This window comes from Mercenaria mercenaria, chromosome 11, assembly GCF_021730395.1.
Source record: "Mercenaria mercenaria strain notata chromosome 11, MADL_Memer_1, whole genome shotgun sequence".
Lineage (NCBI taxonomy): Eukaryota > Metazoa > Mollusca > Bivalvia > Venerida > Veneridae > Mercenaria > Mercenaria mercenaria.
Window position 1 is genome coordinate 33,964,907 of NC_069371.1, and position 27,222 is coordinate 33,992,128.

At 32.8% G+C, this 27,222-nt stretch overlaps 1 protein-coding gene across 1 annotated transcript in view; it reads left to right on the forward strand.

Moving 5' to 3' along the window:
- The first annotated feature begins 511 nt into the window (after positions 1–511).
- LOC123531870 (secretin receptor-like) overlaps positions 512–27,222 on the forward strand; it is a 99,693-nt gene continuing 72,982 nt past the window's right edge. Inside the window, exon 1 of the mRNA XM_045313161.2 lies at positions 512–1,278. Within this exon, the coding sequence (XP_045169096.2) occupies positions 1,171–1,278 (108 nt within the window). The 5' untranslated portion in view covers positions 512–1,170. The remainder of the gene's footprint in view (positions 1,279–27,222) is intronic.

Genomic DNA, 27,222 nt, shown 5'->3' on the forward strand with positions numbered 1-27,222 from the left:
AATATTGCGTATTCAGTTGTTTAATGTATTTTTACAGTTTTACTATATATTTCAATAAACTTGTTATTGAACAGTTTAGTTATTTGACTCTTATATTTACTATCTGTTTGATTTGTATACTATATTGGCTTTTGTGTGTATACAATGTACAATTCAATATCTTTTTCTGGTGTTGTACACGTGTAAACAATGAACAAATCACACATTAAATAAAGCCACAAAGGGTCTGTCCGTTAAAAGTGTGCATTAAACGACAGGGTTAACAAATGTTAACACCAGAAAAAGAATTAACACTGACATTTTCAGGTAAACACGTTTCCACATCTACTCAAATTCGTTTAATCACTTTTCAATGGTTTAGCTGTCCGTACAAAAAGTTTCGAAAACAGTTTTTATCACGTTTTGAATCGAAGCCATAATCATTGATAAGAAATGATCTAGCTAATAGGTTTCGTTCAGAAATAAGAATGTTATAGCTGTTTTTCGAATATTGCAGTACTGAATCAGATGTAATACGTGCGTGAATACAAAATTAGCGTAAAAAGGGGTTCATCAGTTTGTGAATGTATCGGCTTAATTGTTTGAAATAATGGATACTGGAATTAGTTTATATTATCATATGTGTCAGAATAATCTTTTATGTGCTTACTTGATTTATTTCAGCTTTCAAGTACGTAATATTGATGAATGAAGAGCTGTTACAGTAAAACTAAACAGCCAAAGGTCTCAACAAAAGCTCAACTTTCATTTCCGAACCAGTATATTTCATGGTGCTTTCAATTGGAACATAAATGGATGCGGAGCTCTGTGGATATCTGTAAAGAGGATGCCGTACGAAATGTGCGAATCCAATATTAAAGGCTTATATATTTGAAGGAATTTAGTTTTATGGATACGGAAAGGAATATTCCACTTGGAATATAACGACATATGAAGGTGATTTTATATAATGCAGATACTTGCAGCCTTCTCGCATTGTTAACTTTTCCAATACGCTGTATCCATCTGCAGTGGACACCAATGGTACTTTCTTCTGTCATTAATGAATTTATTAAGCAATGGATTATGTTTATTCGAATTTTGTCTTTAACACGAAGCGGTACAGATTATGAAAATTGAATTATTGTGTATTTTCGGACAAAACAAATTTAAAAGGATATCATAAATTAAATGATATCTTCTTCGTCATTTTTTAGGAGAATGGATACATTTTACAGAAATATTTTATTCGTGTGCTTGTGCAGTTCAATTATTGCGGATAAAATAATATCAGAAAAAGTGAGTATCCTTTTTTATATTTTCATTCATTAATTTAAAAGTAAAAGTTTTTTTGTAAATATTTACCTTTGTCTAGTGATAGTTTTATTTCAGGAAACAGAATAAAATAAGGTTAGAAACATACTACTGACGGCAATGCATTTAATAAAAAGTATCTTCGACTGTTGTAGATTGAGTAAAATTCTAATGTAAACCAATTCGTTCGACAAGTATTCGATTACCTGTTATCGAAGAGAACTCATGATTATTTCCTAGAATTTGTATAAACAATATGTTGTACACTTATAAACTAATACATACAAGACTAAATGTTATACTTATTAGTTTACAAAATGTGACTATATTCAGTTATTACTTCACGAATAATAAAAGAATAAACCATATGAATATCGGAATTAGTAAAATAATCTTATCTTTTTTTTTTTGCACATTATTTGTTTTTAGATAACAAGTTTTGAATAACAAATTCATACATTAAGTTAGATAATAGATATCTATATTGTAAATAAGATATGATATAGAATAAATAGAGGGTATTTTTTTCATGAATATTAAGGTTTTCTTTTTTTTTTTTCAACAAAGGGTATGAAAATAGTACCTCCACGAGTGAAATTCAAGTTCTTTTCCATATTATTACCATGAAATTTAAATAATAACAATATACTTGAATTGTCCATGTATTGTGTACACAGATGATTGAAAACGTCATTTGTTTACATTTAAAACTAGCGAAAACTGCAGCAATCGCGGATAAAAATGAAAATGCTTCAGGTCAGAGGAAATAAAAAAAAACAAAAACATTTATCCAATTTTTATATAATTCAGTATGGTAAATATGAATCAAAAAGTGTATTCATTAATTTTGAAGCTGTTTTCGGACCGCCTATGCGAACAAGATAGTAGTACTTGTGTACGTTGCTGCAAAGTAATGCCAGACAAAGTTTCGAACAGAGCAAAACATCATTTTTCTAAAACAAATTCTAGATCATACCGTTAGGACGAAATAAGAAAATGATGCACCTGCCTTCAGATGGATTCCCCATGTCGCTTAGTAAATAGATCTGAGCGACAGAAAGTTTCGTGACGTTACACTGTAAGCTGATGTCAGGAAAACATAATCATTTTGCACAAATAAAAAATGTACAGATAGCACAGAAAACCTTTTCCAAATGTAAAAATAGTTAGGAACATGGAATGCCAACTCCGTCATTATTATACGTAGAATAGAAACTAGAATCAATTATTGTCGATTGTTCAATTGTATATATATATTGTGTATATATTGAAGAATAAGCACATACAATTCTTCTTATAAATTGACATCTTGGCTCACCCCACCAAGGGCGAAAAGTTGAAAGTTAGTTTTATTTAAGATCATCTAAAACAAAACATTTTACTGGCTTCATTATTTTTATTTCTAAAAAAGTGATGACAAACGTCGTATACTTTGTCTCGTTGTGATTTCAACGCGTGAAACGTATTTCGAAATTATAAAGAGGTGTACTAATAAGTTATCGCAGCTATATGTGATATAGAGATTTTGTTAAGTGCAGATCGCACATTAGGGCATAACATCAGATTTCCAATAAGACAAGAATCATAATAACAGTAAAGCAAAAAAATCATTTGTTCTAAATTGATCGTGAAAGTCAGAATTCTGTCGTGTCTGTTTGGAAATGTAAGGGAATAGCGCAATAAGTTTCGGAATACGGATCCTGTTAGGGACATCGCGCTCTCGCCCCTCGCATTTCACAGATGTACTAGAAAAAAAAGCCCGCGAGATTTGCTCGTTGCATTCTCGCGTCTTTTTTTTAAAAAAAAATGAATGAATATACTACTAAATTTCTATAAGAAAATCACAACAAAATCCCGCGAGATTCGACTTCTGATTTCCATGCATATTTTTTCACAAACGTCGGTAGTGGAAAAACACGACATTTTATGGTAGTAGAATCACGCCTTCTTTTAAGTCGACACAAGACTTATTTTCAGACACTGCCGTAGGTCCGGGATCATTGAGTCCACTGAAAAAAACGAGATTCTACCATACTGTGTCGTGTTTATTTCCAACACCGACGTTTGTGATAAAAAATGCGTGAAACAAAAAGTTGAATATTGCGTTTTTCTACGATTTTCTAATAGAAATTAATAGTATTATCCATTCATTTTTTTGAAAAATAGATGCGAGACTGTAACGAGCATATCTCGCGTTTTTTTCCTAATGTGCAAGGCGAGGGGTGAAAACGCGATGACCCTTACAGGATTACATATCGGAAAAAATACGTGTAGTATCAATTTCACCCTTCCTAAAAGATGAGGCGAGAGAATTTCGTACATTTTATAGAATTTTTTGTTATAATGAACATCAAGATATTATTATACTCCGGAGCATAGAACTACAAACTAATTATAAAATCACATAAAGATCATATTTACTCTGCAAATATGATCATTTGTACCACCTGCAACTGCTTCGGTCACACATGTTTACATTACACTGCCGACGTGCGTTAAAGCAAATATTTTGGCTGGTCGAAGTGTAAAAGTGGCCATTTGATAACGGTTTTTAATTCTCCAAGTTGTTGATAGAACTACGCAGTTCTGTAAGTAGATATGTGTTACGAATGCCAATTAAAACCATCATATTTATTTACTGTACACAGATTGTAGAAATAAAAATATAACGTTACTTCTCGAGTGACTGAAATATAACGATGTTTTAGTTTATGATTTAAGCATTATACTAAAGATGTATTACAAAGATGTGTTAGCACCTGTTCTTCTTTCGGAATCAAATCATAGATAAACAAATACACTGATCTACAGAACTTCCTATTGGAAAAACTTATATCGTACCGGGTTATTGTGTTTATACTTTATTTTTGCCCCTATCATACATTCACGGATAGGCTCCCGAATTACATAGGGATACGATCCATGGGCATCCGGGAGCATTCGTATCAGTCAGTAAAAGTCCGTATTGGAATAGAGAACATCCGTGTACGGGCTTTTAATCCGTAGACCCGTTTTGGACATACTCAACATTTTTCAACGAATAAATAATCCGTAAAAAAATCGTATTAGTCCGTAATTATCCTAATCAATCCGTATCAACCCGTTTTTAGTTCGTATTTATCCGCGAGCGTACTTTCTGGCACGAAAATATGATGACATTTAAGGTTTAACTGCGGGACTATGATAAGGATTAGGTACGGACTTAATGAGTATTTTTTCATACTCTGTGAACTTGAAAAACATTATTTTCGTAGACAAACAAGGGAAGAAAAACCACAGGTCACCGAACTCGTTTTAATTTTATAGAGCATTTCCTTCATCAACTGTTTAAGCATTTCTGAAATTTTGTGAAATTATAAAATGGTGGTACTTTATAAAACATATAATATCCCACTTACTGTAATAGGGAGTTCAAGTCTTACAGGTTTCTATTAATACAAGGTGATATCAGTATTATACAAGCATAAATGTCACTAACAAATCTCTTTCATTTTTACATGTTGACATAATTACCACACCCACTTCATTTTCAATGGAAACTTAAATTACTTAAATCTACAAAAAAAAACTGCCCTTAAGATTTTAAGAATATTTTGCAGCTTTAATGACAAACAAAAACGCTTCAAAATAGAAGGAAAAAAAGTTGGGATCACCGTGCATGTAAAGGATTTATTTAGAAAAAAAAAACGTTTAAAAACTTATGAATTTTTATAGTTTTAGTTCTTTTTGTTTTAATTTATATTTCCCAGATAATATAAAGTTCTATGTTGAAAACATTTTTTTTTTATTTTTTTTTTATTTTTTATTTTTTTTTATTGGATTTAACGTCGCACCGACACATGATAGGTCATATGGCGAATTTCCAGCTTTAATGGTGGAGGAAGACCCCAGGTGCCCCTCCGTGCATTATTTCATCATGAGCGGGCACCTGGGTAGAACCACCGTCCTTCCGTAAGCCAGCTGGATGGCTTCCTCACATGAAGAATTCAACACCCCGAGTGAGGCTCGAAAACTTTTTATTCAGTTGTAGCTTATCATTATATATATATCAGTTAGAAAAATATCATAACCAAACTCGATCGACTGAAATTACCGACCCTTAACCCATTGTAAATCTTACATCAATTTTAGGCAAATGCCAGTCAAAAAAAAAGAGTGATATTTTTTTCGCAACAAGTAGAATCTGTTTGGTTAAATGGTACATTGTTAGCCATATCTTAATTATTTAGCATTATATTTTGGTAAAAAGTTTGTTAGAAAGAAATATTCAAAGAAACATTTTTCAAAACGGCGGATATCCTGAAAACAAACGCTCGTACATACTTAATACAAATTTTTACTGTTTTTGAATGACCAATTAAGAATAAGAAGTGATAAGGCTTGTATGGGAATGCAGCCGAATAATGACGGTCTTTTGCGATATGATAAGAATTTGTCCCGAAATTATCCGAATTTTACCAGAATTTAACATAAAGGGTTCATCATGCTAGGTTCTTATGAAATTCACCTTATTTAACGTCAGATCGTATAACAATCTAGTACAACCCACATATAAAATGAATGACGAAGAACAGATGTTACAGTGGCTTGTGATGGACTATGGCCCATATGCTACAGGTGATTCTAAAACACAATCAGGGATGTGCTAAGGCCATAGGAAGACAACAAATCCACGGGCTGTATTAGGCACGGATGGCTGCATGCAAGGGGGAGAATCCAGAAGCCTTCAAAAACTTCATGAGAATGAACACCCGATGTCCGAGGAGCTCCTACGAGGATTTCGCCCCAGGTTGACCAAGAAACGTACCTGGAGTTAGACTTGCTGTGACACTCAGGCTCCTGCTATAAATCCTTAATGCACGGCTTCACATTAGCTCCGATACCATATTCCTGGTGGTTCGAGAGGTCTGTCACATTATTATAAACCATTATCTATGAGTACATGTATGAGGTCAACAAAAAAGGTAAAAGTACATTTCATTGAAGTACAGACGAAACATGTCATTTGTATTTAGATAAACTCGCCGACGAACTTTTCAGTTTATTAAAACTTTAACTCTCTAATTAATCTCATTGCATAAATAGAAGAATTTTAAATTAAAATATAGACGGAAGGAAAAAAAAGAAAATTTCCTGTTTGATTCCTTTTTATGGAAATTGTGTCTATTTAAACATTCGAAATGATACACGTTCGAAACCAGTTTATTACCAGGTTTCTTTTCTATTATTATATTCAATAACAAATCATGATGGTAACATTTTATTGTAAAATCGCTTGAAATTGTAATTCATATCTACAGTATCGAGGAAACATTAGACATCGGAGACACTGTCTTCTATTCCTTTTCTAGCCTTTATATAGTTATACATATCGTCTAAGCACATGACTTGATGTTATGCAAAGTCCCAATAATATTCCCATAAGGTCTTGTAATGTCATAATATTTGAAGGAAAGCATATGCGACCTGTTCAAGTAAACAATGCAGAGTTTTAGCGTAGATTGTTCCTAATATTCAGATTTCAAAAAGGACATTCCCTTAGTTTTCAGTATCGGTATAAATTCTATGTCTATAAATACTATAAAGAATAAAGATATATGATATTTTATAACACACGAATCTGAATAGTGTTTCAAAAGGAAGAAAAATGAAGCATTTGAACAAACATGAAAAAGGAGGGTAAAATGACAAATCTTGAGTCTTCCCAGCTAGACCAGAGAGGCTAATGATTTATTGTCGTGCTAGTATTGATGGCAATTGATGGCGTTGGAACACCTTAAAACAAATCGGTTTACCACGAAACACTTGTTCTGAAGGATACGTTTTGTCCTATCAATCAAATGCTATGTTCTTGCTAACAGGTTTTCCCGAATGAGAACATAATCATCTGCTGGGATCAAAGTCGCGGATAAATATAAAGACGCTTCTGAAGAAATTAAAAAAAAAAAACTTTCCTTTTTCTTTCACATGTCTCAGGTTTGATAGTGTTTTGTAGTTAGGTAATACATCAATAAGATTTATATATTGATACAGTAAATATTAAACAAAAAGTGTATTCATTCCTAGTTTTACCTGTTTTCTGAACGCCCGAAACAGTTTCCATTTCAGTAAGATAATGCATGTAGATATAACAACAATCAAATGCGGAAAAAAGCGTGCTCGAAACTTTCATACGAACAACTTTAGTGTAATGGTGTTTTACTGTAAAGTAATGTCAGACAAAAGCTTCGAACAGAGCAAAACATCGTTTTCTAAAACAAATTCTTGATCATACCGCTAGGACTGGTAAAGTAGACAGTACTTTTAATTTATAGAGTAGTACATGAAATATAATATTAAATAAAATTCACATAAATATAAATATGTTTAACTTTAAACATGTTTATGTTTCTATCCATTTACAAATAAAATGTAAAAAAAGAAAAGAAACACATGAGGATTATGTGGTCTCAAGGTTAGAAGAAGATCTATTCTCTCAGATTATGTTTAAGTTAAGAAGCGTGTATTTGTGTAAAATACAATAACATTACATTAATCATTATAACATTCTGCTTATATTTTCCTTTGAAATGAAACTAATAAGTATCTGTGCAAGAACGCATATTCTAACATTCTTGTTTCTGCTTACGCTAAAATGACGTCACGTGAACGTGCGATGACGTCAGTATTTTTGCTGCGACCAAAAAAGAGCGCTTCTATATTTTATCTACTGTTTTATATTAAGAGAATACTAGAATCGAAATAATGTATAGCAAAATCGTGTTTTTCTTAAATTAATACACTCTATACTACGCCCTCGTGAAATTATTCCGCGGATGTATAACCTATTTTCGTGCATTAATAACGTTAAAATAAGAGTTTTCTGTACATAATTTCTTAAATATGTATTCTTAATAAAACAACTAACAGCTGCTCACCTTTGTGTTTGAGAGAAGCCGGTATCTAATTGACTTATGCATCAATTGGTTTCTACCTGTTTGAAAGGTTTGATGTAGATATTTTACAGAAGTTAACGTTAGCATATTGGCTAACGAGAACTTTTAAACTCCTTCTTTAATTGAAATATATGTTTTCTGTTCTGTAGGGAAGAACTGAAGACTTCCGATTCGTTACAAGTGTCTTTTTTAATATTCCACCAGACCCAAATGTGTCAGATATATGGTATAATTTGTACATCGGAAAACCAAATGCCATAATATCAATCAGAACAAAATGCTATTCTGAATCCGATAAGAATGGCATAATTTCCATCAATTGAATAACAAAAAAATATCATTTTAGAAAATGAGATTAGCTTTACATTATAAATACACTACACAAAACATAAATTACAGTCTTAAGCTTGAAAAATAAAATTCGCAATAATCTGACCCTAAACGAAATATTATGCATTAAGTTGGGTTTTTTTATTTTGCATTTTTTGCATATCTGTTAAATTATTACTTAAGACAGTTTTGCTCGTTTGAAACATATTGTTTTACCATGTAGAATTTTATCAAATCATATCTTTAATGCATCATTGTATCCGAAGGAAATGCAGCTAATAAAAGAGACAGGGTCCGATGCTTGATTTTTTCGAAAATATATTTCTCCTCTGGTCAATTTTCATAATAACGGGCTTCTATTGGAAAATCGTTCTTTTTATGTCATTAGTGCGTGCAAAAAGTTCCACAATGTAGAATGTAGCGAAACTTTTCATAGGCGTATAATAACATTCTGAGTCCTTTCTGATCATTAGTTTTAATCATTTTACATCAAAACCTGCCAGTTTGTACCGCTGACTGTTTAAAACATAGTACAAGGGGTATAACAGATTCTCAAGCAAAATCTAACGACTAGCAGTCATTATTTTAGGTTCGAGTAAATGACGTTACGCTGTAACTTCCGGTTAAAAAACGTGCAGAACTATCTTCATATAAATGGAAAAAACTGACATTTGCTCCCTTTATGCGTCCTGATAGGAAATTGTTAAACAATACATACTAGTTTCATATTACAATATAGGGTTATGTAGTACTCCTCCCAGATAAAGCTATAATTGTAATGTCTGCTTGTAATCAAATTTTCGAATAAGCAGGATGCATAAGATAAAATATTTTTTTCCATAACTACTATTGCTAATCTTATTTCTAACCTGAGTGACCACACAAACTTTAATATAACAAACATAAAACGAATTTGAGCCGCAGAATGAGAAAACCAACATAGTGCGTTTGCGGCCAGCATGGAGCCAGACCGGCCTGTACATCCGCGCAGTCTGGTCAGGGTCCATGCTGTTCGCTGTCAAAGCCTATTGCAATTAGAGAAACCGTTAGCGAACAGCATGGATCCTGACCAGGTTGCGCGGATGCGCAGGCTGGTCTGGATCCATGCTGGTCGCAAACGCACTGTGTTGGTTTTTTCATGGTGCGGCTCATTTCCCTTTGCCTGTCATCGTATTACGTACATAGCTTATATTCTAGATTGTTAATAACCATGTCGTTTGATTTTAGCTGACCCGAGTACAAAGTGTCAGGAGCTACTCATTGTGACTTAAAGCGACATCTTCTCCCTTACCAACGTCAAAGTCTGGTCAGTCACAAAAACATAACTGGCAGGGGTGGGCGTGTTTAGAAGCCTTGTCAGAAACTGCTTGTATGATTTTAAATGAAAACTGTTTGCTTGATTTTTTTAATATTGTTACAGAAATAATCATTGTGTAACTGTGTGCCAGAAATATTTATTTAGATTCGTGAAAGCATAGTCGCCAGAGGGCATGATCACATTAATTAAGCAACGACATTCCTTTGGTGACCTTTTTTCAATATTGTCAAATTATTACTATTCTTCAAAAAGGCATGACAGCAAGAAGTAAAAAATTGCTATTAAGATATTGAACAACATCTACAAAACCGTTTGTCTTGTTATCAATACATTTTCCCTCTCCCAACATTTTTCAAAATTAGTTCGATTTGTACCAAAACAAGAAGGCATTGGTGCTTGGTAAGTTTTCCACGTTGTAAAATCTGGAATTCCAAAACTTCTCTGTCAGAGGCTCTTGGCTCTATTTCGACAAAAAGTTACACAAATGGTCTCTTGAGAACCCTCGTTCCAAGACTCTTAAGATTATTTCGAATTCTTTAGATAAAACGCAAAGCCATCGCTTGCTGTATGTATATAGTGCGATCTTTATGTCTTTGACAGCAACTCACAGCTAAATCAATTTCACACACAGCCACGGATGTTCAAAACAATCAGATTCGCCAAAAAAAACACATGTTCATTATACGTCATTCAGATGCAAAACATCTGCAGACAGCATCATTCTCGTCATAAACCGTTGGCCTGATTTTGAAATAATTTCACCATCATGTATTTTGATTGACCTTCTACTATGAATATTTGTACGAAGCAATTTGGTAAATGTCATGGCCACCAGACCCCAGAATAGAAAATACTTTAACGACACCTTCTGACTAAGCCCAGTTTCGAAAAATATTCACGGAAATGTTTCTCGGCTAAACCTTGAATAAAACAATCAAAGCCATATACATTTTCAGCAAAACATAGCTGATTGACAGAATTGATTGAAAAACCTCAGGGAATCTTTGTCTTCCATAAACTGAATACATTTGTCGCAGACAATTAGCAGGTTTTACCATTCCCATGCCCGTACTACAGTTAGTAAACGTAAATCACAAAAATCAGCAGTTGTAATTTCGCGCGTAGCTGTCGCCTGCCGGTAGAATAAATAACCTATAGATCTAATTAGATATTCGATAAAACTAGAATTCGAGTGAAGGACAAAGGGGGTGACCCCACTGGTACATTTGTCACAAATAAGGGGCAATAATTCAAATGTTTGCTTTTATTTAAAGAATACATTATTCTAGGCCATATACGTTTTTAGCTATGAGCATTACAGACAAAAATCGTCTTTTAATTGTACTAGTAATTTCTGAGTTCGCATTTTTAATAAAAGTTGGGGCTTTTTTTTTGCATTTAAATGATTTATTTTGCATCAAAATTGCAATTGTATTTCTGTAATTTTACCTGGATATGAAATATAATTCATTATATTTATAATATATATACATGTATCATAACCTAACGTACAATTTTTCGGGAAGATCATAAGAACTCTATTTCTAATGGAAAAGTTTGCTAGAAAGTACCTATCAAAGAAAGAAAGAAAGAAAAAAGAGCTTATTCGTGTGTTTATGTATTGTCAATGACGGTGTTCTTGGGTGAACGATGTAACAGTTTCTTTTGATTGCAAGTTTTAATTAAATGTTCACAATTTCATTGAATCATACTTGTGTAAATTGTAATTAATTTGATAATTTTCTCACTGTGAAAATACCAGACATATTTCACTCAGTGTTTTAATCCAATAATCTAATCAAAGTTTGTTATAAAAGCAGAATTACGTCAGACCTAAAGCAGTGATATTTACAGTTTTGATCAAAAGTCAGGCGATAATTAGTTTGTGAGTTGGAACCCATTTTCATGGAGTTATGGAGGAAACTATATATTAATTAAAACTATAAATGTAGGTGAATAAACAATTAAAATAGTTTATATTTTACCAGTTCTGATGAATTTGTGTTTGATGATGTCATTTCTAATTATGGCTCTCGAAAACTCAGTTAAAATTCATCAACCGTTAAAGGTCGACGTAAGTGATAAATAATTAGTTACCTTTATAACTGTACATATAATGTTCACAGTGATACGTTTAGGAACGAGTGCCTGACATTATTTTAATGCACTTGCATTGCAAAATAGCAAAATAAATTACTTGAATGATGTAAATCTTTTGAGCATCTTGGAACCGTCTTGAACAGACTGATTACTGAGCTTTGCTTCTTATTGTGATAAAGATGTCTCTGGTTCTGAGATGCCGTAAACGATACGGTTACAATCTAGTCCTATAATCGGCAAAAGTATATTTCGTCTTTAGTCTAATTCCATAAACTTTAAGCGTATCTGCTTGCGCGTCATATTCAGCTATTTGTATAATTCTTTTGCTCTACTTACTCGTTATAGCTTTACAGAAGTGCAATATCAGTTCTGATATTTTTGATATATACCATAAACAAACATGTTTTATCAAACACTTGTGACATTTAAGGAACATTTACGATAGCTGTATTCATTTTGTTCAGGCTTTATATAAATATGGGAGGATACTAATTTCTTGGTACGCTTTTGCTATCATGCGAGGAAATGGTCACTGATGTGATACCAGCTCAAAACGTTTCGAAATCGGCATATGATTTATTCTGAAACTGTTTGCCATAGCACTAAAGTATTTTGTGACGATTTGGGAAACGCATATGTGGAGAAGGAAAATGAAACTTTATCTCTAGATTCACTTTATCTAAAAGGTTTCAACCTCTGCATCGTATGTTAAAACAAAAGCTCTTCCTCAAACATATAATAGTGCAACATTAAGTTTTAGGGCTAACTGTCACAAGCAAGAATATACCAATTTCCAAAACCAAAACCAAAACGAATTGTTGCGGGCATTGATGTTCACGTGTTCTATAGAAGCAAGACAGGAGAAACACATGAATGAAACGACCGCTTTAAACATAGAAGCTTGTCCAGTGAACGTTAGTCAAATTGATAGAATAAAATACAAATTTAGCTGATAATTAAACAATAGGAGAAACATACTTTTGCATGAACGTTCTCGTGTCATTTAGCTACCAGATGCATACGTCAAAATGATATGAAGTTCAAATGTTATCCAACAGGAATTTTTCTTAAAATGTGTCCTCAATACCATTATTTAAGTTGAAAGACACCTGTTGCCCAGTTATAGAATATTGCGCCTCTACTATTGACAATGCCTGTATTAATGTAATAACGACTATCCTATGTTGCCTCAAGATTACAACGAATACATCTTAAACGTTCATTACAGCCAGTGCATTGTTTTACTAGCATGACATTGAATATTTCTTAGCTGTCACTAATGGTCGGCAAACTGGCCTTCTCGAAAAGCCGTTCCAAACTTTCATTTTCTGTTTCTCACAACGTGTATACTTCACGACGTGCCGCTACTCATACTAAATATTTCTCCGGAAAAAAAATACGTTATTTTGTATAAAATTTCATTTTGGTTTTAAGCAGTTAAGTGGTTATGCAATAAAATTATCCAGCAACCGAGATCTTTGAACTTTTGTCTAGCCATTTCAACATCCATTACGAAGTTTATCTCTTTAGGTAGTATGAGTTCCGAGTTACTGTCTACGTTTATGAATGAAAGATGAATAAGTATTTTCCGATACCGTGTCATAAGGACAAATTGTCTACTTGGGGATGTGTGCATTGCCTGTGGCGTCAGCGTAGTAGAAAGAACACTAGACGGTCTACGCATAAGTCATTGTTAGACAAAAAATCTTGCATTTATTTTTTTCTGCGCTGTGCTGCTTAAAATCTACATACTATCACTGAATCTATGCGTTTATAGGATCGCACATTAGAACTAGAGTGGATGATTGTATGGCGCACAATATGCTTCATTCTTTGATATATCCTCATTTCACTCGCATGGAATGAGCATTGCAAAAAAAAAAGAGCCGCGCCACGAGAAAACCAACAGTGGCTTTGCGACCAGCATGGATCCAGACCAGCCTGTACATCCGCGCAGTCTGGTCAGGATCCATGCTGTTCACTTTTAAAGCCTATTGCAATTAGAGAAATTATTAGCGAACAGCATGGATCCTGACCAGCCATCTGGTCTGGATCCATGCTGGTCGCAAAGCCATTATGTTGGTTTTCTCATGGCTTTAATCTGTAAAATTATTATAATCGTACCATAGTGTTAGCCCTTCAATTTGTCTGAAATGCCTCATTCATCATTGCTTACTCGTATAATTTAGAGATAACTCTTTTTAATCTCTCTTTTTGAGAGATGAAATTTCAGCGAACCTCAAATAGAACAAACTTGTAATGTGCCTGCAAAAAGTCATGTATCATAATGAGTGAAAATTAACCATTAACAACCGAGTTATAACCGTTTGGTAATAATTGCAATATTTTCACGTATAAGAGCTCATTTGATAAATAATTAAGTAGCTAACTTGAACAAATATCTAAGTGGTATGGGCACATATAGCTCCCTTTTATTGGAAGTATAATCAACGACAAAATATGTCTGTTTTGATACCGCTACGGCTGGGTAGACTATTCGTGTGCGCCAAAGGGAGATTTCTATTAATTATACTCGGGAGCTATATTTTTGGACACAATTATGCCGTCTCCAACCACCTTTAAGTTAGCAAATGCACACACATCTACCGACAAACTACACGCCGCTCGAAATCTTCAAGTAAAGATCTGTTTACCTAATTATTTGACCTTATTTAATGAATGTAGATATAGAACATAGATGTTTATCTTTGTTTATGCTAAGATCGTTAAAGCTTAATACGCAGCAGCTGGTATTTACTCTGGTATCTAACTTAAAAGAAAACGCCGAATGCAGGTCAATAAGAGAATAAACAAACCTGATTTGCTAGGACACTGAAAGCATTTCGTAGTAAAATGTTTATGCAAAACATTGAAAATGCCAGTCTGGGCATTCTCTGTTGAACTTTGTAAGTGATTTAGATACCCTAGTTATAAAAATATTTGACTGTTTGAATTTACCTTGACATTCTATGCATGTTTATTGAGGCACTATTTTTTTGTAAATTAACTCAGAGAACTGCCAGATTTCTAGAAGAAAATTGTCTGGGCCTTGGCCGTTGTTAAGAGCTTTCTTGCACCCAGTTTCATAAATATTTTGATAATAAAATGTATTTTAGAAAGCTATATACTTTCTCAGAATTTTAGGGTCTTGTAGATTAATGTTTCTTCTGTGGTCGTGTGATAATACGTTGTCATGTAAATGGATTCTTTACATGAACACTATGTTTCATATTTTGAAAGTTGTTAACATTTTTTCACGTGTTTTGTCTTTATTTCGGTAAATCTATTTATTATACATTATAATATGAACTTCTTCTACCAGAAAGGGTATATCTGCAAATACTAGGTATTTAGGACTCTTACTAAACTGACTAAACTTAGGCATTGGATCTGCGTAAGTTACATAACAGGTGTACATGCATATAATTTATATTGGCGCGTGCCAGACATTGATTTACGAAGAAAATTGATCAACATTAAATTTGACCCTAAAATTAATAAATAAATAGCTTCTTACTTTTCTATAACACATAAAAAGCGAACATGTATATATGTTCGTTAACTTAAAATGTCTTATCAACGGGTACAAATGTTGTCGAAAATTCGTAGAAGTTAACTTAAACGAGTTGATGTTTAAACTCGTTTTATCGATTTTACGAGAGGGAAACGCTGATGGATAAATAAATGTTCAGCATGTTTTATAATTTCTCTGATCTTAATAAATTTCAAAAACAGAATATTATAATAATAATGATACTCATGCAACTATTTTTGGTAAAATATGGTAAAATTTGGCTATCACTCAATTGAATATTTAGAAACAGTTTACAATGATTTTACTGCAAAATACCTTGACGATATATTTTTTAGATTCATCACAGCCCTTTTATCTATACAGTGCATGGGTGCTTTGGAATTTCGGTTTCCATGACAACACAGATAGCATTTATTTGTAAAATATAGTAGAATTAGATTTGCCTTAGATATAATGTCCCCTGATATAAGACTGACGATCAAAAAGAACAAATATTGTCTCGTTAAGCAGAAATTTATTTCGAACATAAGACCCGTCAATACGACTTTTATACACTTGGAGGACTTTCAATTGTTTTATCAATAACTACATTTGTATATTTTGTTGTCTTGATGCCGTTAAAAATACAGCTGAACATGTCTTAGCGGGCGCCTGTGTTAAGCAGAAATTTGCTTTTAGCAGCCAGTCGGCAATTTTCTAAATGAGCGTTTTGTTCTAATGTCAGCTTGCATTAAGCAGCTATCTGTATTAAGCAACGAGGGTTTGTCTCTTCATTGACATGCTGCTTAATACAGGTTTGACTATATACACACATGTGCAACAAAACTTATTCATCGCAGCATACTTGAAATTATATTCTATGATACAGATAATGAAATATGATACAAATGCTCTAACTAGTCTTGGCAGTTCAAATATAAATATAATGCATTATGTTTACCGATATGTAATATATTGAAAACTATAATCTAAGACTGTGTTGGAAATTCTTCAGATTTATCATTCTTATTGAAAAACTTTGCTAGCATGCAAGTGAATGCCTGGGCACCAAGATGCCCTATTTGCAATCAACTGTAGATTTTCCTCTCAGAAGATTCAACATAAGAGATTTCTTATTTTGTTACACACCAAACCTTTCGTATGAAACTTGACACATACATGTACATGCAAATACTATTGCCGACGTTCATGCACTTAGAGCAAAATGATATTTTAAAATTAGTGGACACAATTATAATGGAATTATCACTCACAGTAAAAAGCACATGCATTATTAAAGGACGCAATTTCACTGCTAAATTAAATTAAATATTGCGTCTAGCTTTTGTTTATTCTCTGAAGTCCTCCCCTACCATTAAAATTTGAATAATTGTAAATTTGGTGTCCAGGAAGCCCCGGAACAGAACAAACTAGGTACGCAACGGGGAAAATAGGTCAACTTCCTATTCTTCTTGCGACGATAAATTCTCTCTATTTCTTTGAAATTGCAATATAAGTCTGTAACATCAAAACGAATTAATATCTTCAATTTGATATGTGCCTTCTCTTATTCAGTGTTTCGAAAGACAAGGTAAATAAAATTTGGATTATCTTTTGAACACGTTCGTTCCATGCACCAATGTTGATAATAGTCAAGCTTATTTCTAGGTATTTGCTTTAGAATAGCTCGTGTCAAAGAATGTCGACAACATCAATCGTGTCCCGAAATGATGAGGATTCAGATAAGAATTAATTTGGGCTTTTGGTAATTATATTCCAATTGTTTGACGTTATCAGGATAAGTAGACTGGAAATAAAAGAATCATAGGAGAATATACCTAATCAAAATCATTCGTTTCCCGAAATGATGAGGATTCAGATAAGAATTAATTTGAGCTTTTGGTAATTATATTCCAATTGTTTGACGTTATCAGGATACATAGACTGGAAATAAAAGTATCACAGGAGAAGATACCTGATTATTACAAGAGCAGGACACAACTCTTACAGCAATATATTTAGCAACAGTGAACTTACAAAATAATGTGCATCTGCATTTTTGTGCAAATGTATGTATGACTACCCTACAGACAACGTTTTCAGACTGTAAGAATCAATAGAAATTCATTTTACAAAAGACGTCGTCAGATACTGATGTAATTTCAATTGAGTTCTTAGTGTTAATTGGCCGATACGACGTTACTATGGCAATCAGATATCTTTCAAACTAAATGATGTGCTGCGTTGCGTGATAATACTAAAATACGATTATTTATGGTGTTGCGAATAACGTTGGGGTCAGTGTTCCCGGCGTGCACTAGATAGCATGTTACATGTCATTTAATGTCTACAATCGTTTACATTTATATCAAATTATAATGTCCGAACTATTATTTCCGACCAGCATAATCAGGCGAAATAAACGATGATATTGTACTTAGCCAGAGGCTACAGACATAAATGACATGTGCCGGTTGCTGTATGTTCCAAAGTACACAGTGAACACAGTAGTCTACAGTATTCTTGCACTAATACAGACTAATAAAGAAGTGAACACAGAACCAAAATCCCAAGACAACAGAACGGCAAATTATCCGTAATAATACGTTGCAATATAGGCTTTAATGTTGCATGATTAAATTGTCCAATCTTCCAACAATGTTTGTCTCGCAAATTATCCTTAGTGGTTTAGAATTTCTCATAAAATGAAAATGAATCTTTATCAGAAGCTTCAGACACAATGCAGATTGCACAAGAAACAGAATTCTCGAGCCTAATGAAATGCAGATCAACATTATGAATATGGGAAATTTGTAACATTTAGTTAGTAAATGATTTTTTCAAAATATTGGCTCTACGAAATACTCGTGAATAAGTTTGCATAAATGTATTTATCAAGTATGCACCCGGGTGGTAATGATAGTTTATTGTTTTTTTTTCTATCCAATTTTTGTTCCTGGTTATCATTTTTTTAAAGTTGTATTTTTACGATCTTGGCTTTCTAGTTTATGAAAATGTTTTGCTAAAATGTTCTTTTGGATGTGTCCTTTGAAATAAGAATATTCAGTAAGTGACCCATCATTTTGCTGCAGCAGTCGGAATATCCATTAAGTGTTCATGTTTTGTTCTTAAAAATGGAATGTTCTCATCTAGGTATTTTGATATATTTATTGTGATTGAATTTAAAGATTACCAGGGACTATATTTATGGAAAGATTATTAAACATATCATCTTATATATGCGCCAGCGTACCGCAACGAGATGTTTAATGAACTTGGAATAGTTTTTGGCTTTCAAGGAAAAATGTCGTCAGATTTTGTAGATCGAAATATTGAGATATTTCGCAGTTAACATTTTAGTTATTGTTCATCTTTTATAGTTAACCGATCTGTATCGGTTATCATAAAATCATTAAAGAAGTAAAAAGATGGTTAATATTACAAGCAAAGAACACGTTCTACAAGATAGATTTTAATGAACTTTCATGTTTATAGGTTACCTATCATGCATCTTATTAATAAGACAAACTTACAAAACTTTTAAAGAGAAATATGTCGCCCATACAGTTGAATTGGTATTGTTTTTGTTTTTTTATTGAAAGAGATTCGAGAATTATTGTAAGGTTGCCTGTTGTATATGGGAACGGATTTGCTGTCGACTATAAAAAGAGAAACCCAAAAATTGATCAAAGGAGGTGAATCTTTATAAAGGGTGGTCCAAATGAAAAACGTATTAACACTAAAAGAAATTGCTGTCGTTGTTGTACCATTGCAACTAAATGTATGATGGGAATTCCTTCAAAATGCACTTGTGAGAGAACATTGTTGTTGTAATAAGTTTTTTATAATATTATCGGGTGTTTTGTTGCAGACAATTTCCAGATATCGCATGCAATTTTCTCAAATGAGAAAACATTTTGTAATGCGAAACCTTAAGTTCCTTCTTCAAATTCATGATTGCTCTTTTAACAGTTTAAGTAGAAAGTAATTTGTTTTCCAGTTACAAAAAAAAAGCACAAAACAGTAAATTGCTACATAGAAAAGTCATGATGCAATTCATTTATTAGCAAATTTTACATATGAGCCGCACCATGAGAAAACCAACTTAGTGCACTGCGGCCAGCATGGATCCAGACCAGCCTGCGCATTCGCGCAGTCTGGTCAGGATCCATGCTGTCCGCTTTCAAACCTTACTGCAACTATAGAAACCGTTAGCGAACAGTATGATCCTGACCAGACTGCGCGGATGCGCAGGCTGGTCTTGATCCATGCTGGTCGCAAAGCCACTATGTTGGTTTTCTCATGGCGCGGCTCATATATTTCATAGCATGGGCAACAGGAGACAAATTGATCTAAAACGGCGGCAAAGATTTAAAACTGTATTGCAAAGTACAACTTATGTAGAAGAAACACGTCGACCATGATTGCAGCATACAATGAAAGTTTGTGGGAGGAAAAAAGCAACAAAACTTTGTTTACTCTGATGCAAATTAATTGCGAAATTTATATTATATGTGACGCATGGTACGTTTTATGACAGTTTTTATTTGAGTGTGAGGCCGCCATTTCCATTAGAACAGACTAAATGTATTTTTATTATAAATATGATAAAATAATTACATTGACAAAATATAAAGGTGAAATTGACAAATATTTACGTATTGTTATTATCAATATCTGTTTATCATTGGACTAAGTAGTGGCGACATGCCACGTGTGGTTCTAATTCAAACTTGAAACACGCCGTTTTTATTTTTTATCCATATTTAGTGTCAGTGTCATTACACTGGCATGAAATGTACGGGCATTTTTGCCAGATATGTAAGTCGAAGTACTTTTTTGAATCACGTTGGTATAATATAGTCAGCAAAATGATTTGTAGCAACAGCTTAGAGATTATGTTAAAAAACTGATACATAAGTATATGATATAAATATGATTTTGCAAATATTATCTCGTTATGAAAACATGGCGGGTGCGGGACTCCAACCCATGCTGAATGTAATGGTAACCATGGCATCTCTCCGTTTTGTACCGCTAATTCACTGCCGCGCTTTATCCCCTCGAACAGTTTAGAAAGTCATTTGCATATATATCTCATAATCGGTTGTTCTCTTTAATAACTGATTTTATGGTATCAGGATTGCTTCTCCTCATAAAATGGCATGTTAGTAAAGTGGGCAGAAACTATGCTTCTTTGAATTAACGATTCAGATAAGTTTGATAAAATTTTATAACAAAACGTAATGGCAAAATATATAGACAGGCTCGCTCAATTTCCAAAGTTTGTCGGCCATTTTAGACAGCATTGCAAAACAAGACGTTAATTATAAATAGTAACAAAGCGTTTTCCTGCGTGCTTTAACTATATGCCAGCTCTAATGTGGTATTTTCAAAGTAAATTTAATTTTCCTGTTGTTTTATTTTCAACTAGACGAAATGAATCTTCGGAATTAAACCATCCAGTTAAAAAAAAACGACTTCGTTTTTGATAAAGCAATCTGTATCTGCCTTTTATCAACAGAACAGAGTTTGGCAAGCAAAATCGATAAAAAAAAATGGGATCGTTAGCCTTACATAAATAAGACATGCCCATCCAGTTAACTCAGTGGGTTGCTTTAAGGTTATATCTCAAAAGATCGTATTTCCTATTCATGAAGTTCTCCTTTTTGTATTGACAGACAAAATACCAAGTAGGCTATTCTAACACATTTTTGAAATGTGGGGAAGTTTTCTACATTTGTTGATGACAGCTTGACGAATCACTCGTTAAGTGACCATCGTATATAAGTCAATTTTGTCGACACACTTCTTTCCCAGAAACCAACAATAAACATAAAAAGAAAGTAAGCCCAATTCACATACAAAGGAGACAGTTGTATGAGACAGTTGTATGAATGTATACTTAAGAATCTAAAAATTAAACCCAAAAATTATGTTAATTTCTTCAAAATATGACCAGTATAATCAGGTTTTACTGTCTGACTTAAAGGGCTAGATCCACTACTATATAAGTGTCCCCACCTCCCACCCTCCCCGCAAAATCCAATAAACAACTCCCATCTTATCTGCTGCTTATCAGCGATTATGTAACAGTAGCTAATTAGAGGGCAGTTCCCAACTAGACCATGAAGATGTGTGCATTTGAGTCGAAAGAAATTAATTTGCCTTTAATTAGTGAATGTGGAATAATTATTATTATATTATTATTATTGTTATTTTATTATTATTTTATAGATACTGATTATTATATGATTATTACTATTATATAATATTATATATAAAAATAATAAAAGATATAGTAATATTATTAAAAATAATAATGATAATAAAACTCGGGTATAGTGAAAACTCAAAGAGTTCTTTGTGTTGACATTATTACAATATCTTATAATGTCATAATTATTAAATATAATTAAAAGGTCATACTGATGAAATAATCCTTCCATTATATTTATATAGAAAACTTACAAAAAGAATGGGAAAATGATTTTCTCATATATATGCTGTCACCATTATTGGAATATAATATTACTGGATAAAGTCAAATTATTGTGTTCTACCTATACTGAATTTTTGCTTTCAAGAATAAATTGCCTAAAGTGTGCTTTTTTCATGCGTTACTTTATAACACTGATATGCACATTCGGTTTTCAATCTCAGACAAATGTTATTTACAATATTCTGCAAGGATTAAAACAAACTTTTAGATGAGTAAATGTCACATTTTTCTAAAATATCAAATTTGAATATGTGCACATCTAAAGACTGTTATCATGTTAGGAAAACAAATATATCAGAAATATTCTTATCAAAGTAATATCCCCTTGCCAAATATAATTATTATGCACGAACTTGTGTATACATATTGTACAAAACTTGTGTAAATTTAAAATGTGTGCAAAGCGAGGTGAGTGGGTAATAGCAAAAAAAAACCCATAAAAGTGGGTTGGTTAAAGTTATACGACATACTTGATAGAATACTAAGTGATACATACTGAAACGCGGTAGAGTAAAAGAAAACAAAATGCTTTTGAGAAAGAGCACAAGGAAAGGGAGAAAGATCAGCACTATTTATATTTGGACTACATTTGATTCGGTAGTGATCTGCCTGTGAGAATCAAGACTCACACTTTGTACAAAGCAGCTGACCTCTCATCTTTTTTAAAGAAGCCACTTGTATGAACAGATTAAGTTGATAAGTCAAAATCGTAATTGATGTGGAAAAATAGTAATTAAATGCTAATACCCATGACAACGCCATTTGATGTCATCCGGTCCAATTTTGCGCTTCTTCCTATTAATTTGTGTTCGCTAAAACATTACGTGTCACTTACGTAATTTTTCAAGGAACGATATCCTGATAAATGTAAGCATCATAAAAATATATATCACTAAAGCGTTTGCTTACTAATAGCTTAATAACTGCTTCTGTTAATTAAACTGTCTCACTCGTAATTTTCATCATGCCGTGTAAGTTTGGCACTGTACCTTCTGTCGTTAGGACAATCGGGCTCATTCGCGACTATTAACGTATGTTACATAGGCTCAATAACTACATCCGTATATACAAACTAGCTCACTCGCGATTGTTAGCCTATGTAAGGTGTGATAAATTAGCGCTTCCGTCAGTGCGAATTTAATCAGCACACTCGCAGTTATAAGCGTGTGTAAGCTTAGCTCAACAACTGGTTTCATGAATACAAACCAGCTCCCTCGCAGTTGTTAGAGTAGCACTTACATCATCTTTTCGCGTGTTCAGCTTTACCTTAAGTGATTTAATGTTGCTTATGTGTATGAGGAATATTATTATTCCTGAATACCAGGAATTTTATCGGAACATTTAATGCACGAAATTCGCACGTACGAGACGTGTTCAGTATCTGTATTGCACAGTTCTGGAATTAAAATGTCAAGAAACTGGTATGTAAATGGTATCGGCCTTAGAAATGAAAACCCCTTTAGCTTTGAATGCACGGTACTAATCATATTTGTATTGACAAAAATAAAACAGTTCGCAAAAGGCAATGGTATACATGGACACATGCGTTAATTGCCTGTAGTGCAATAGTAAACAGGAAACAACGTGTCTGCGACTGTTTCAACTTGAGTACAGCTGCTGTAGAAATAATTATCTGTACCATTAGATATAGTATTCTGAAGATAGTTTTCCGTTCAAATTTTGTACATTGTAATTTGATTTATTTTGTGATAAACAGGATGCTTATTCCACACAATTAATGGATTGTTGACACCATACCGATATAAGTGATAAGAACTCTGTGAAAATAAGACACCAAAGAAACCATTATCATGATAGATTTTCTGCAAAATACATCTGTAAATTTGTCCGCTTTTTGTGTTCCGCCGTGTTAATGGGAATGTTTAGTGGTTTTGCGTCTCAAGGAAAATTTGAAAAAAAACTATAATGAAAATACTAGAAATCCGTTTTTGTTATCTCTTTAGCTCGGACTTATAACTAAGCATAAAAATAAGCTATGAAATGTGTTATGTATGTTTCAAATATAGACATTGCAAAAGCTTGTAACTTAAAGACTGACATCATATTCCAAACTGTATAAACAAAGTTCTAGTCAGTCGACTCTTGCTCTTTCTTTGGAGGTCTATAAAGAATACCAAAATAGTTGTGGTTTAAACGGTACAATTACACGTTTATATTTAGATTAATTGGTAGTTTTTGTAAATTCTAAAACTGCTCATACAAGTGGATCATTGAAGAAACATCCCATTTTCTCAGAGCATTTACAGGTATGGACATTAAGCTACTTAAGTAAAAATAGTACATGTACTAGAAATTCTCTGCAGACTAATATACATATATTCTTGACAAATGATATCACTGCAAAGTCTTATCTACCTGATATTCAGCTTTGATGATGAACGTAGTTTAACTTGATTCCTCAAAAAATTGATCCTGTATTATTTAAAATTCTAATATGAAAAGTCCATGCACATGTCTGCAGTTAAAACAAGAAAATTTGACATCACGTCGACATATTATTTGGCGCCATAAAAACGTCGAGAAAGAGTGCTACCACATTTTAGATACTATTTTAAATAAAAGACATTTCAGGATCAAAATGATGTATCAGTTCAATGTAACACTTAATTCACACAAACTATCAGTTATTGGACGCAAAGAATAACTCACTAGACGTCTATGCACTCCTGGACCATTCAGCGGGACGTGTTCGAGTATTTTAACACTGTTGAAACACTGATAGGCGTTGAGGTCACGTCGACTTACTTTTTTTATGCTTCCCTATTTCATCTACTTGCGTACATAAAATACGTATTAGAATCGAAACAAATAATAGTAGAACCATATTTTAACACATCTGAACAACACGAATCATTTGTATGCCGCGTGTATAATTATTTAAATTATATAATATAAGTTATTCCGCAAGTGTGTATAACCTAATCATATTGTTTCGATATAAGAAATGGATTTAGTATCGATTATTCTAAGATAATGGAGCACAATAGTATAGCAACGAAGATTAATACCATATATACATGATTTTTTTCAACTGATGTCATAAGGAACTTACTTTGTACCAATAATGTATAAACATACTGTTTCTTTTCTGTACGAGAAATGTTGTAAACAAAGTTGACATCATGAAGACTTCGTTGGCATATCGCTTGCTTAAACAAATAATCATAGCACAAACATTCTGTACGATAGCATTTTTCAGATTTGGTACATACATGTATGTAGCAGAGGCATTATGTTTAAAACGATACAAATTTAAGAAGTCTTTGTTCACTAGTTTAGAAGTTACGACATCATGCAGTCATTAAATATTGAACAACTATAATTGTACATGTTTAACCAAGAAAAGTATCTTTCCCATTTTGAGTTCCATTTTTAAAAGTGCACTTGATCAATACCGGTCGTTCTTGATAATTATCTTATGCCGTTTTTGTTATCATTTTGTAATGATAATTTGACAATACCATTTCTTTTTTCTATCTATAATCACGACAGTTACTCAATATTTTCCTGGGATATTAGTATGTACTTTTAATCTTCTAGGATTTAACTATGATGAAAAAAGAATATTCATCTTGTGAAATGGCGCAATGTACTGCATAATATTTCCACATTTAAAGAATAATAAATTTTAAATTATACTTTATGCGAGGCTTCATTTTGCAAATTTGCATTTGAAAATAGAAAAAAGGTTTATGCTTGGGTACACCTGTTGTCAGCAAACTTTGTGTTTCAAAGGATCATACATTACATATGGCAATGACACCTTTACTTTTCTTATATCTGTGCTTCTGAATGGCATGGTTAGATGCAGTCAGATATGTATATTAGAACATGACCCTTTTTAAAACAGAACCTGTTGGCGTGATGAAAAGTTTGAAAATTTGGTTTTGAAATTCGTGGAATTTCCACGTTTCTTGTTTATACATATTATTTTCTGACCTTACCTTCTTTATTAGGAAAAAGATTAACATAATATCTGGAAGCATCATCCTTTTAGTTAAATTAATCAGCAAGTTCTGCATTGCAAATAATCCGGAGAAATGATTTCTTGATTTGATTTGCTTTGTTAAATGGAGAAGCCTTTATAAATAATTGAACTCTCTTCATATTCTATGAGAGAAAAAAGTACATGTTTACCAACCCGCAATTATTACATGTACGTCATTTTTATACTCTCATCGGCCGTTAAAAGCCTTTTGAAGAAATATCTCGATCATAAAATAATCTTTAATAGCACTTTCTAAAATAAATACAATATTTATCTCTGACTATGTTGAGATGAGCCTAGAGAGACAAGGCTTTTCTGAGAAAATAGCTGCGTCAAATTAACATTGCTACAGGGTTATTTGTCCTCAGCAGACTTTGTAAGTCTACGGCTCTTTTGTGCTTTGGTAAAAACTAGGCAGGCTAAGTGATGCTAAATTTTAAGCCTTGTGATATCAAGGACAGAACGCGTTACTAATACACAGCCAGGTAAATTGAAATTTCAATATATTTTCTTGCAGAAGTAGGATGTTTAAATAATTAATTTAGATAATATAACACTTAACAGAAACTACTGATGATCAATTAAATCTGAAGTCTTTGTGAAATTCGTCCGCTTGGCGGAATTAGATTTTCACTGGTTAACTTTATGTTTTAATGTCTGAGAAGTAACTTAAACATGTTATTAGTTAGCATTTCATTTCACATTATCTTTAAAGTTTATTTATTTAGAGTAACATATTTTTTTTAAAGAAAGACATCCGAAGAGTCCCATAACTGGTAAATGCTAAAAAAGCTATTATATCATGTTATTTCGAGAGATACTTGTAACTAATTGTTTTCTTGTGTTCATCATTAACTAATTATGTTGAGGTAATAAGGGTTTAAACCAACTGTCAGGATGATAATGATAAAATCTGCTCTTTTTATCTACATCTTCAATTAAATTAACAGTTTTTTTTTCTCATAATATTTCAATATTGATGGTTAAGTTGCGTGTTTGTTGTATTTATTTTTGATAAAGTGCATTTTATTTCTGTATTGCAACGTAAATGACAAATCGTATTAACCTATAACTATTGTTAAAGGTCATTTACTTTATGTTCTCTTTTAACTATAAATGCCTAAAAAACTGAAAAGCGCAAAAATATTGTTTTGCAAGATCACTTGTCACATTTGTTTTAATTTCCTAAAGTTGGACATGTTTGACTCTGAAATGATACAA